Source organism: Lithobates pipiens, unplaced genomic scaffold (assembly GCF_037356315.1).
Source record: "Lithobates pipiens isolate NorthernLeopardFrog02 unplaced genomic scaffold, aLitPip1_a1.2 Scaffold_23, whole genome shotgun sequence".
Taxonomy (NCBI): Eukaryota; Metazoa; Chordata; class Amphibia; order Anura; family Ranidae; genus Lithobates; species Lithobates pipiens.
In genome coordinates, this window is record NW_027507785.1 from 36826733 (window position 1) to 36839301 (window position 12569).

Consider the following 12569-nt stretch of genomic DNA (forward strand, 5'->3'; position numbering starts at 1 on the left):
ACTAAGAGCTGAAATGTAAACCAGAGAGTGCCAGCAATGAAAAATTCGTAAAAAAAAATAGTGTGTTTACCCCCCCCCCCCCCCCTTTGGGTCTGGTATGGATTTTAAGGGGAAGCCCACACCAAAATCTATACTGAACCCTTATCCGAGCATGCAGATTGGCAGACCAGGAAAGGGGGAAGATGAGCAAGCGCCACCCACACCCCCCTGAATCATACCTGGCCACATGCCCTCAACACTCAAATGCACCTTATCCCCATGTTGATGAAATCTTAAAACCCATACCAGACCCAAATTTGAATCATTACAAATATTTGGAATTTGTTAGAAAACAAATATACACAACAAATTTAAATGATTTTAACAAAATTCGTTACTATTTAATTTGGCGATTTAGATACATCCGAATCCCTGAATAACCAAAAATGAATCCGAAAAACGAATTGCTCGTGTCTACAGTCTATTTGCCTTTAGTACATCCACCTCATTGTGAGGCCTCGGGCAGTTGGTAGGGCAGCAGCTGTCAGACCACTTGTGGCATCGCCATTGAACTTGTATCGCTAGCCAAAACGTTATTTTTTAAGTTTAGGATAGCGTAGGGAAGGGTTGGAATAAACCAAATAAAGGGCGCTCTCTTCAATGGAAGCTAAATAGCAAGGAAATAACAAAATAACTGTAGCTGACCTCTAGCTTTGCCTTCAGGCTTGCACAGTTGTACTGGCTCCCCTCCTGTACTAAAATTGTTTGCTCTGATTTCACTGCACCATGTGAGCTTCTCACAGTGTGCATTTGAAGCTGCAGCAAATCAGATAGAGCCCCCCTTATTTCCTGGTTTGGGGATGTCCAGCTTCATCTAGCCCAAGGGTCTCCAAGCTTCCTAAGCAAACTGCCAGTTTACTGTTCTTCAGGATTTAGGGGGGCCAGTCTGTGGCCAGTGGGATTAGAAAATGCCCACCAGTGTTATGAAAACAGTCATGAAAACAGACAGGTTTTATTGAATAAATTCATAATGAGTTGATGAGGAAGGAATAACTAGGAAAGAGAAAATATAAGCAAATTAAACAGCTTTGATCACTCTTCACACTATCCAAAAACATTAGTGTTGCTAGAGATAAGGCCCCCATTGGTGGCTCGAATATTGTCTGATCCTTGCTAAAATTCAAACCATGGGTGGCCTTGAATAAAATATTTGGCCAAACGGACTTCGTCCCATCAGATGCAGTCATTATTTGGCAGTGCCAACAACCATGGAAGGCAGAGTTACCTGAATACTTTGAAGATTCCTTCTTCCACATTCTTTAGGATAGATGGAGGAATTAACTGATTTTCTCTTTGTCCCTCATGGGCTGAACAGCCAAAATTCGAGCCATCTATGCCTAGTTATATACTTTATTTAGAAATAGACAGATGCAAATTGTTCTTTTATTAACACCACTCATGTTATCCTATTGTAATGACTTGTCTCTTCACAGGTGGAAACAATTGGTGATGCTTATATGGTGGCATCAGGTCTTCCCAAGAGGAATGGAAACAGACACGCGGCAGCCATTGCCAGCATGTCACTAGATATCCTGAGTTCTGTGGGCACCTTCCAGATGAGGCACATGCCTGACGTACCAGTCAGGATTAGGATAGGTCTGCACACAGGTATCCAGATCACTATTCTGTTTTTGAGTACAGTTGTATGGTTGTGGTCAGCCAGCATTCCTTAGATCAGTGTTTGTAAACATATGAGCAAAAGGAGGCCTCAAATGTGGCCTCTGACATCATCAAGGGGCCACACATAATTCGAGGTGTCTCTAAAACGTTTGGGGAATGGTATCAGAAACCAAACAAAACAGAAAATACAAATAAATTACCTTTATTGACCTTTAAAATAATGGTTGTCCTTCACAACACACTTTTGGCAACGTTCATAAAGGTTCTGGAAACAAAGGCCTCTTTAGGAATCGCAGAACCACTGTCACACATTTTTGGATTTACTTATGAATGATGCCATTGTTGTCGAAGAAGGCAATCAAAATTGTCTTGACTAGGGATGGGCCAAACGACCCTCTGTTCGGTTTGCACCAGTACGTTCGAACATCGCAAACGTTTGGAACCAAATAACAAACCCCATTGAAGTCTATGGGACCTGAGCTGGAAAAATCTAAAGTACCAATTTTGAAGGCTTATATGCAAGTAATTGGGCATACAATGGTTATGGGGGTCTGGGTGGGGGAAATGCTGATGGCCACTGATGAGGCATCACTGATGGCCACTAATGAGGCGGTACTCTTAAGCTGCACTGATGGGCACTGATAGGTTGCGCTGATGGGACTGTCCTGATGGCCACTGATAAGGCTGCTTTGATGGGCACTGATAAGGCTGCGCTGATGGAAACTGATATGCGTTATGTTAATATTGTTAAAGTTGTTGTTATTTATTTTTGTAAATTAATTATGCATAGAACATTTAACAGTGTCATTTCATGAGATAATTTACGAGGGTGTGTTTAGGGGCGACCTTAGGGGTGAGGCAGGGTAGGGGATGGGTGTGGCAACTGTTGGCGAGTAACTCTTAAGGCCTTGCTAGTGACTCAGGACTTTAAATTTTGATCCCTGCCCTAATCAATGTTTCTACTACAAACTAGGCACATTGGGCACCAGGGCCTTAGATGGTAATTTTTTTCCCTATAAACTTCTGCCCTGCAGCAGCTGATGGAGATATAGTGTCAAGTTCTGCTTACTTTTGTATTCTTATACTCCAATCAGCAATAGAATTATGACCACCCGCCATAACTCATTGAGGCATAGACTCCACTAGACCTCTGAAGGAATGCTGTGGTATCTGGCACCAAGCCGTCAGTAGCAGATGCTTTAGGATGGTCCTGTAAGTTGTGAGGTGGGGTGTCGATGGATTGGACTTGTTTTTCCAGCACATCCCACAGATGCTCGCTTGGCTTGAGATCTGGGGAATTTGAAGTCAACATCTCAAACTCGTTGTTGTGTCCCTCAAACCATTCTTGAATTCATCCAACTAGACCACCTTCTTCCTCACCTTGCTCCATGGTCCAGTTCTGATGCTCACATGCCAAATGTAGGAGCTTTTTCGGTCAGCATGGACACCCTAACCAGTCTGTGGCTACGCAGCCCCAAAGACAACAAACTGCAATGTACTGTGTGCTCTGACACCTTTCTATGGGAACCAGCATTAACTTTTTCAGCAATATTAGCTATTGGATTGGACTACACAGACCAGCCTTCACGGTCCACGTGCATCAGTGACCTTGTCATCGGTTTTCCTTCCTTGGACCATTTTTTGTGGGTTCTTACCACTGCAACATCCCACAAGAGCTGCCGTTTTGGAGTTGCTCTGACACAGTCTTCTAGCTATTACAATTTTTCTCTTGCCATAGTCGCTTGAATCCTTACACTCTGGCATTTTTTCTGCTTTCAACACACAACTTCAGGAACAACATGTTCACTTGCAGTCTAATATATCCCACTGACTTACTGGTGCAATTATTGAGCACCATTAATTGCATTAATCATTATTCACAATTAATAATTTTCCTTCCACTTCATAATTATGTGCCACTTTGTGTCCCAATAAAATACATTTACGTTTTTTGGTTGTAACATCACAAAATGTGGAAAATTTCAGGGGGTATAAATACTTTTTCAAAGAACTGTATATCTAAAACTAAAGTATTTTTATTTTTGATAGAGTCAGGAATGTTTAAAACCCAAAGCTTTTTCTTAAATCGGTGTCCTAATCAGAAGATTTTGTTCCACATTCTGTCCCGTAAACACAAAGGGAGGTGAGATGATATTGCTCCATGGTGAGAGAAGTGCCCTCTTAGGCCTCTTTTACATGGGTGCATGGGGCCGGTAAGAACAAGTGGCTGAGGTTTTGCCACCCCCCCCCTCCCCCCCCGGTCACCCACCTAAAGAGTAAAATTACAACCAGAGAAGGCTGTTCACATGCTATGGCAAATTTAACACGACATGCCGAGCTGACAGGTAGCACTGCCAGGTCAGTGGGGCCACGGCGCAAGTGCAAGCCGGAACTTCCTTTGGCCAACACCCATCGGGCGATTTGTTGCGTGACAATAGCACCAAAATCACACCACATTTAGGGTACCATTAGGAAATAATGGCATTGCAAACGTGTAACGTGTTTTGCCGCAATTCTGGTATCATAGGCAGAATCGCGGCGATTCCTCCAGTGAATCAAATCGCCTATGTGTGAACAGAGCCTTACTGATGCATCTTTATGGCTGCCTACTCATAATAGAAATGTATATATATATATATATATATATATATATATATATTTTTTTTTTCTTTTTATTAAAATTGTAATAATAAAGTTACAAACATTAAACAAAAATAAAGTCAATATCACAATTGTATTTATTTTTCTTAAAGGGCCATGTGTAGCTGGAGTTGTGGGCCTTACTATGCCTCGTTACTGTCTGTTTGGAGACACAGTGAATACGGCTTCACGAATGGAATCCACTGGATTGCGTAAGTCGTGATGATTATCCCACATAATTATGCATGCAAACATACTGTACATTGGCGGCTGTTACTGATATGGCTTTGCTGACTACCAGAAAGTCATTGATCAACCTTCAGCACTGACATTGGGAGCACAAGGGTTTTAATCATAAACAAAGAATTATGGTTACAATTAAGCCCCCTTTCAATCCATCCAATCGGACCCACCTGCTCAGCGGGGGATCTCTCCACTGATCCCCGCTAAGCAGGCGGATAACAGGCCCGTGTCTGTTTCGCTATACGGACACAGCCTGCTCCCTTCTATGATGCGGTCGGATGGAAACAGACTGTATGTCCATTTCCATCCGATTGTCATGCGATCTGATCCTCCCAAAGGATGGCAAACGTATTCCCATACATCTGTTTTTTTAGATTGGGTGACAGCGGACACATATCTGCTAACATCCGCCACCCCATAGACAACAATGGGTGGTTCCGACCTGATCAGTCCACTGTTGTGAAAGGTGCCTTAGGGTTAGAGCTTGCTCACACCAGGTGTGTTGATCTGCACTAATCAAAGGAGGCACATTGCAAGGCCATTGAAAAACCATTTGATACAGTGGTGGCTGGTGGGTTTTTTTTGGTGGAGGATGCAGCAGACAACCGCCCATCCATCCCCTACCTCCCTGAGCGGCACCCACCCCCTGCTGTTTGACGGTCGGTCCGGCACTTACCCCATCAGCGGCAGGTGGCAGGCATTGTGGTGCAGCGAGCTTCGGTCCTCTCCTCCATGGTGGCTTCCAGCTCCTCCCCTCCTCCTCCTAGGCATCCAATAGGATTGTCTGGGAGGTTCAGTCAATCGGGTGACCGGTGTCAAAACCTGCTGCCCGATTAGGCGGGAGAAGGATCTGTGTTATAACAGAAAATATTAATTTGCTGTTGTAACTCACTTGGGTGGGATCAGAGCGCACTCTCTGTAACCCAAACCCACCCTATATTGAAGCCTATCAGAGCCACTGGGTCTAATTGGTGCTTAAAAAAACAGCCTCCCTGCATTGGAATCCATGCGCCGGTGTTCTGAAAGGGGCCGGACACATGAATGGGGAGGCTGTGATGGATTGGGAGGGCGGTGCCCTTGTGCCCTTAATGGACAGGCCGCCCCTGATTTGATCTCTATGTGTCCTGTTCACTCCATAAAGTGCTTTGAGTAAAAATGCAGACATGCTGTGTGTCAAAGCTTGTCAATGCAACTTTATAGCAATCAATAAAAATATTTCATAAATGTGAATACTCAGAAAAGAACCATACACTCATAATGAAATATAAGAATTTATACCCATGATCAAGATATCAACTAATTAATATGAATGTTGCAACATATTTAATTAAACAAATAATTAAAGGTACAAAATTCATATTAAATGTAAATAAAGTCCATAATCAAGGTACCTTCATAGTGCTCAGTGCTCAAATAGATAAGAAAGTGCTTCAGTGCTGCAGATAATGAGTCCACTTACCAGACAGGAATTATCTTGAATTACAGGGAATACTGTATAAGCACTTTATATCCAAACTGAAGGCTGACACTCTCATCATCAAACCTTCCAATGGCTTTGTGACCCCATCGATAAGATATAGCATCGATGTCCCCACACCTAAGAAGCTTGTCTCAGCCTCTATCCAAATCAGCTCACTTCTCCATAATATATTTAAATACGTAAAGGGAAAAGCCTCAAAGTGCAGTACTTCTAAAAGCCTTTTTTTTATTAATTAAAATTGCACTTTCAAATAAATGAAGTATACAGTTGGTTAATCAAACAAACGGCAACGGCCACAGGACCTTGTAGCTCCTTCGCGCGCAATGACATCACTTCTGTAGTTCTGCCTGATGCGTTTCTCCAAAATAATATATATTTTTTATATATTTAATTCACTTAAATAAAATCAAAGGGTCCAAAGTTTTGTCCACCCATACGGAAGATCCCACCACTGCGCCAGGATAAGTAAAACACTAAGGTTAAATGCTAAAGTGAATAGTGGCACTGTAAATGAATAACTAAATTAACATTGAATAATAAAAGAATCACCCAGTGACAAGTGATAAAGAAACAAAACAAAAACAAAAGTCCATTGACTGAATAAGTCCTTAAATGTAATGGTGATTAATCTATAAAGATTCACAGTGCATTGAAAGCAGATTCAATATAGTTCATCCACCATACCACGTGCAAATGGTGATTCCACTCCGCTCTGGGTGTCCACTTACCAAATGAAGTTGCCTTGCACTCTCATGCTCGGCAAATAAGCATCAACCCATATAGGGTTAAATCATCAATCTATCTCCCATTCATGTGATTGATCCCATGGAAAGATCCACATATAAGAACACTAAGTGCTCTGATGCAGTAACGTTTAATCAAATTTATAAAAAAAAATGTTTCAGACATTGCACTCACATAGGTTAAATTAAAATTGCGCATGTGATATATCCACTGCAGCAGCACTAGACTGGCAAAGCATGGTCACAGCTAACTCAGCGTGTAGTAGTATCTCACCCAGACCGGGATCGTCACCGCCGGGAACGTCACTTCCAGTATTGCGTCTAATGTCACTAATGGCTGCTGTATAGCCACGCACCGACGCATTTCGTCACCATGACTTACTCATGGAATTTTATTTACTTAGCCTGCTTAATATTTAAAGGGACAGCACACTTTTTTTTATTAGGAGTAATGGGTAAAAAGTCCTCTTATCTGTATGAATTCTAAAGTCCATAATATTTATCTATTATATAATATTTGCAATTATATTTTGTGACATGCCCTTTTTTTATCCCATCACAGCTTACAGAATTCACGTCAACCAAAGCACAGTGGCCACACTTCGCACTCTACCGGAAAACTATAAAATAGAACTTAGAGGAAAAACAGAATTAAAGGTAACTTCAACCATTAAAGTCATATTGGGCATTCACAATTTGAGATACTTAGACCATTCCTCTACCAGTTTTTTTTTTTTTAAAGCCCTTTCATAGCTCAGGTTGCCACAACAAAAGATTGACTTTATTTTTATTTTTTTCCAATTGATAACATTGGCATATGTTTGAGCATACAGTAGATGCAATTGTCAGGTGTCCACAACCTTTGGCCATATAATGTATTACGGGTTGACCTGGCAAATGTATTGAAGTGCAAGTGTATTGACATAATTTCTTCTACTAAAAATTATTCAAACTGGTTCAAGGAAATTGTTGGATGTTCCATTGTCTATACACACTTTTTTCATCGGGAACATGGGGGAACGTACCTGTAGCTCTAAACGTATGTAATGGGAGGACCTATTGATATTGGCTGCTGGTTGATCTATTTTGCTGGTGGAGTGAGTTCTATGTTGCCCGGGGGGCAATGGGTGGAGTGTCTATTGTTGCTGGGAGTGATCTCCTGTCGAAGGAGGGGTCTATTGTTGCTGGCAGCTGTGGGGTCTATTAATGTTGGCTGCTGTAAGATCTATTGTTGCTGGTGGAGATCTATTGTTGCTAGGGGGGAGTATTTTTTACTTGTGGGGGGATCTATTTCTGCTAGCTGCAGGAGAATTTTTTTTTTTTACTCCTATTCTTGTTGTTATCACTAACAAATTGAATACAACTTACTTAGCACCACAAAATGATACTTGTTTCCTCTAAAGGGGGCAGTACTGGGAGGTGAGTAGGGGATGGAATGAAGGAACAGTGCTCAGAAGTGGGTCAGGGGTGGAACCAAGGGACAGGGCTCAAAGGTGGTTAGGGGGTGGAACCAAGGGACAGTGCTCAGAGGTGGGTAGGGTTTGGAACCAAAGTGCAGTGCTAAGAGGTGGGTAGGGGGTGGAACCAAGGGACTATGATCAGATGTGGGTAGAGGGTGGAACCAAGGATCAGTAATCAGATGTAAGTAGAGGGTGGAACCAAAGGACAGGGTTTAGAGGTGGGTAGGGTATGGAACCAACGGACAGCGATCAGAGGTGCATAGGAGGTGGAACGAAGGGACAGTGCTTAGAGGCGGGAAGGGGGTGGAACCAAGGGACAGCGATCAGAGGTAGGTAGGGGGTGGAACCAAGGAACAGTGTTCAGAGGTGAGTAGAGGGTGCAACCAAAGGACAGTACTCAGAGGTGGGTAGGAGTGGAACCAAGGGACAGTGCTCAGGGGTTGGTGAAGAGTGGTTCCAAGGGACAGTGCTTAGAGGTGGTTAGGGTGTGGAACCAATAGACAGCGCTCAGTGGTGGATAGGGTTTGGAACCAAGGGACAGTGCTAAGAGGTAGGTTGGGGGGTGGAACCAAGGAACAGTGATCACAGGTTTGTAGGGGGTGGAACCAAGGGACAGTGATCAGAGGTGGCTAGGGTTGGAAACGAGGGACAGTGCTCAGAGCTGGGTAAGGAGTGGTACCAAGGGACAGTGCTCAGAGGTGGATAAAGTGTGGAACCAAAGGATAGTGCTCACAGGTTGGTAGGGTTTGGAACCAAGGGACAGTGAACAAAGGTGGGTAGGGGGTGGAACCAAGGAACAGTGATCAGAGGCGGCTAGGGGTGGAATAGTAAAGTGTGATATACAGCATTTTGAATTGTGTTGTCCGATTTCGCGCCCGTACCATTGTGGGTCAGGGGTGGGAGGGTTTTTTCTTTCCTTGCTTAACGTGAACTAAAAATTGTATTCTTTTTTTTAGGGAAAAGGTATAGAAGAAACATTTTGGCTAGTTGGAAAAGATGGATTTAACAAACCTTTACCAAAGCCTCCAGATATAAAGCCAGGGTAGGTATTTCACCTTATTCACAACATGATCGGAGAAGCCAGTATGTATGTCATGTACAGCCAGTCATAAGCAAGGATCTATTTTATTTACATTTTTTTGCTTAAAATGAACACATTTTAAATGTGAAAATTCCACAGACAATTTTCATCAAGTAGAAAAATATTGGTCATTTTATAATGTTTAGGATTTTTGCCTAACTTTTTTTGCTTGGAAAACGGCATAAAATGTCTTTCCTCTTAGTGGAAATGCACTCCTTGATCCAGTGCTCTCTGCTGCCATAGATTATTATCAGGCATCCCTCATCACAAGTGTCCTTACACAGACCTCTAGTGTTGAGGAAAATAGGGGGGTGCCTGACAAGGTCAGTAAATGTGGAAGTGTGGTCAGAGAAGCGTGGTCAGAGAAGTGAGGTCAGAGAAGTGAGGCCAGAGAAGTGAGGCCAGAGAAGTGTGGCCAGAGAAGTGTGGCCAGAGAAGTGTGGCCAGAGAAGTGTGATCAGAGAAGTGTGGTCAGAGAAGTGTGGTCAGAGAAGTGTGGTCAGAGAAGTGTGGCCAGAGAAGTGAGGTCAGAGAAGTGAAGTCATAGAAGTGAAGTCAGAGAAGTGTGGCCAGAGAAGTGTGGCCAGAGAAGGGAGGCCAGAGAAGGGAGGCCAGAGAAGGGAGGCCAGAGAAGTGAGGCCAGAGAAGTGAGGCCAGAGAAGTGAGGCCAGAGAAGTGAGGCCAGAGAAGTGAGGCCAGAGAAGTGTGGCCAGAGAAGTGTGGCCAGAGAAGTGTGGCCAGAGAAGTGTGGCCAGAGAAGTGTGGCCAGAGGAGTGTGGCCAGAGAAGTGTGGTCAGAGAAGTGTGGCCAGAGGAGTGTGGCCAGAGGAGTGTGGCCAGAGGAGTGTGGCCAGAGAAGTGTGGCCAGAGAAGTGTGGCCAGAGAAGTGTGGCCAGAGAAGTGTGGCCAGAGAAGTGTGGCCAGAGGAGTGTGGTCAGAGAAGTGTGGTCAGAGAAGTGTGGTCAGAGAAGTGTGGCCAGAGGAGTGTGGCCAGAGAAGTGTGGTCAGAGAAGTGTGGGCAGAGGAGTGTGGTCAGATTCTTGTGCCTATTGGACTGTGCAGTTTTATTTAGACATGCTGTGCAACTGCTAGAACTGGAAAGTGTGGGCAAGGGCCAGTTCACACAGCGAGGCGCGGCGAGGCGTCTCCGACTTGCCTCGCCGCGACCTGCGGGGACCTCAGCGGCGACTTGCAGAGGACTTCTGTATAGAAGTCAATGCAAGTCGCCCCCGAAGTCGCCCCGAAGTAGTACAGGAACCTTTTTTCTGAGTCGGAGCGACTCGAGTCACTCCTCTCAGAACGGTTCCATTGTACAGAACGGGGGCGACTTGCGGGAGCGAGGCGAGGCGAGCCGTGTCGCCTCGCATTGCCTCGCTGTGTGAACCGGCCCTAAGACTTAAAATAATGTTGGTTGTTTTTACTATGTCTTATGACTGAATATCTATTTCTGTGACTTCAATTGGGCTTTGATATAGGATGCATCTGTTGCAGTTTGCAAATCATCTGTGAGTCTGACAAGCCCAATTCTATTCAAAACCTATTTCTTTTTTGTTTTGGATAGACTTTGGAAGAGTAAATACTGCTGTCTGTGACCCTGTTGAGGACATTCCACTTCATTTCCTGTGTCTGTGACAGCGGGGCAAAGGGGAGGGGCTTTCACTGAGACAGAAAGACATAGACAGTAATAATAGCGAGACAGAGGTTCTAACCCTTTCAGATGTGTCCTCAGTGGAAGGATTTCCTATCACTTCATCTCCTGACATGAATAATACTGTGGAACCTTAAATTACGAGCATCATTTGTTACAGGAGAATGCTTGTCATCCAAAGCACTCACATATCCAAGTGAGTTTCCACATAGAAGTCAATGAAAACGAAGATGATTAGTTCCGCATTGACTTCTATTGCATGCAATACCGCATGTAGCCAGAGGTGGGGGGGGGGGCGCAGGACAGCCTCAGAAAAACTCGGGGACAACTCGGCTGAACTCGGAAAGCCTCGGAAAGGCTCAGAAATGCGCGGGAACTGAGTATTTCTGAGTGTTTCAGAGTATTTCTGAGTCATTCCAAGTATTTCTAAGCGGCTCCGAACCGTTCCGAGTGTCCCCAGCGCCCCCGCACCACTGGCCAAATGCGGTACTGCACCGACCATTTGCTTGAATTCTGCTCGTTTTATGAGACAACACTCACAAACCGAGTCAGAAAAAAAAAAAAAAAAGTTGCTCGTCTTTCAAAACGCTCGTTAATCGCATTACTTGTAAACCAAGGTTCCACTGTAACCTAACAGAGGTCATCGGTCCAAAACCATGTGATTCGTTTTGACACCAGCCATTGGATGGTTTGATAGTTTGGCTGAGAGCACAGCCAATGTGCAGTTAGCATTCCCGGCATGACTTTTTTTTCTAACTGTTTAAATCGATGGGTTTACTTCCACTTTAATGGCATCCCAGTCTTAGTCCGTAGGGTTCAATATTGAGTTGGCCCACCCTTTGCAGCTATAACAGCATCAAATCTTCTGGGAAGGCCGTCCACAAGGTTTATGAGTGGGTCTATGGGAATGTTTGACCATTCTTCTCAAAGTACTTTTGTGAGGTCAGGCACTGATGTTGGACGAGAAGGCCTGGCTCACAGTCTCCACTCTAATTCATCCCAAATATGTTCTATCGGGTTGAGGTCAGGACTCTGTGGAGGCCAGTCAAGTTCCTCCACCCCAAACTCGCTCCACCAAGTCTTTATGGACCTTTCTTTGTGCAACCCCTGTTTTTCAGGTGTTGGGCTTGGCCCCTTAGTTCCAGTGAAGGGAACTCTTAAGGTGTCAGCATACCAAGACATTTTGGACAATTTCACAGTCCTAACTTTGTGGGAACAGTTTTGGGATGGCCCCTTCCTGTTCCAACATGACAGCACACCAGTGCACAAAGCAAAGTCCATAAAGACATGGATGAGCGAGTTTGGGGTGGGGGAACTTGACTGGCCTGCACAGAATCCTGACCTCAACCCGATAGAACACCTTTGGGATGAATTAGAACAGAGACTGCGAGCCTGGCCTTCATGTCCACAACAGTGCCTGACCTCACAAATGCGCTTCTGGAAAAATGGTTGATAATATTCCCATAAACACACTCCTAAACCTTGTGGACAGTCTTCCCAGAACAGTTGAGGTTGTTATAGCTGCAAAGGGTGGGCCAACTCAATACTGAACCCTACAGACTAAGACTGAAATGCCATTAAAGTTCATGTGTGTGTAAAGGCAGGCGTCCCTATAC

General features: G+C 44.3%; 1 protein-coding gene across 1 annotated transcript in view; it reads left to right on the plus strand.

The window, feature by feature from the left end:
• The window catches only part of LOC143927382 (retinal guanylyl cyclase 2-like), a 195511-nt gene that overhangs the window by 167483 nt on the left and 15459 nt on the right, over positions 1 to 12569 (plus strand). The window contains exons 15-18 of the mRNA XM_077451426.1: positions 1473 to 1647; positions 4413 to 4511; positions 7328 to 7422; positions 9182 to 9267. Of these exons, the coding sequence (XP_077307552.1) occupies positions 1473 to 1647; positions 4413 to 4511; positions 7328 to 7422; positions 9182 to 9267 (455 nt within the window). The remainder of the gene's footprint in view (positions 1 to 1472; positions 1648 to 4412; positions 4512 to 7327; positions 7423 to 9181; positions 9268 to 12569) is intronic.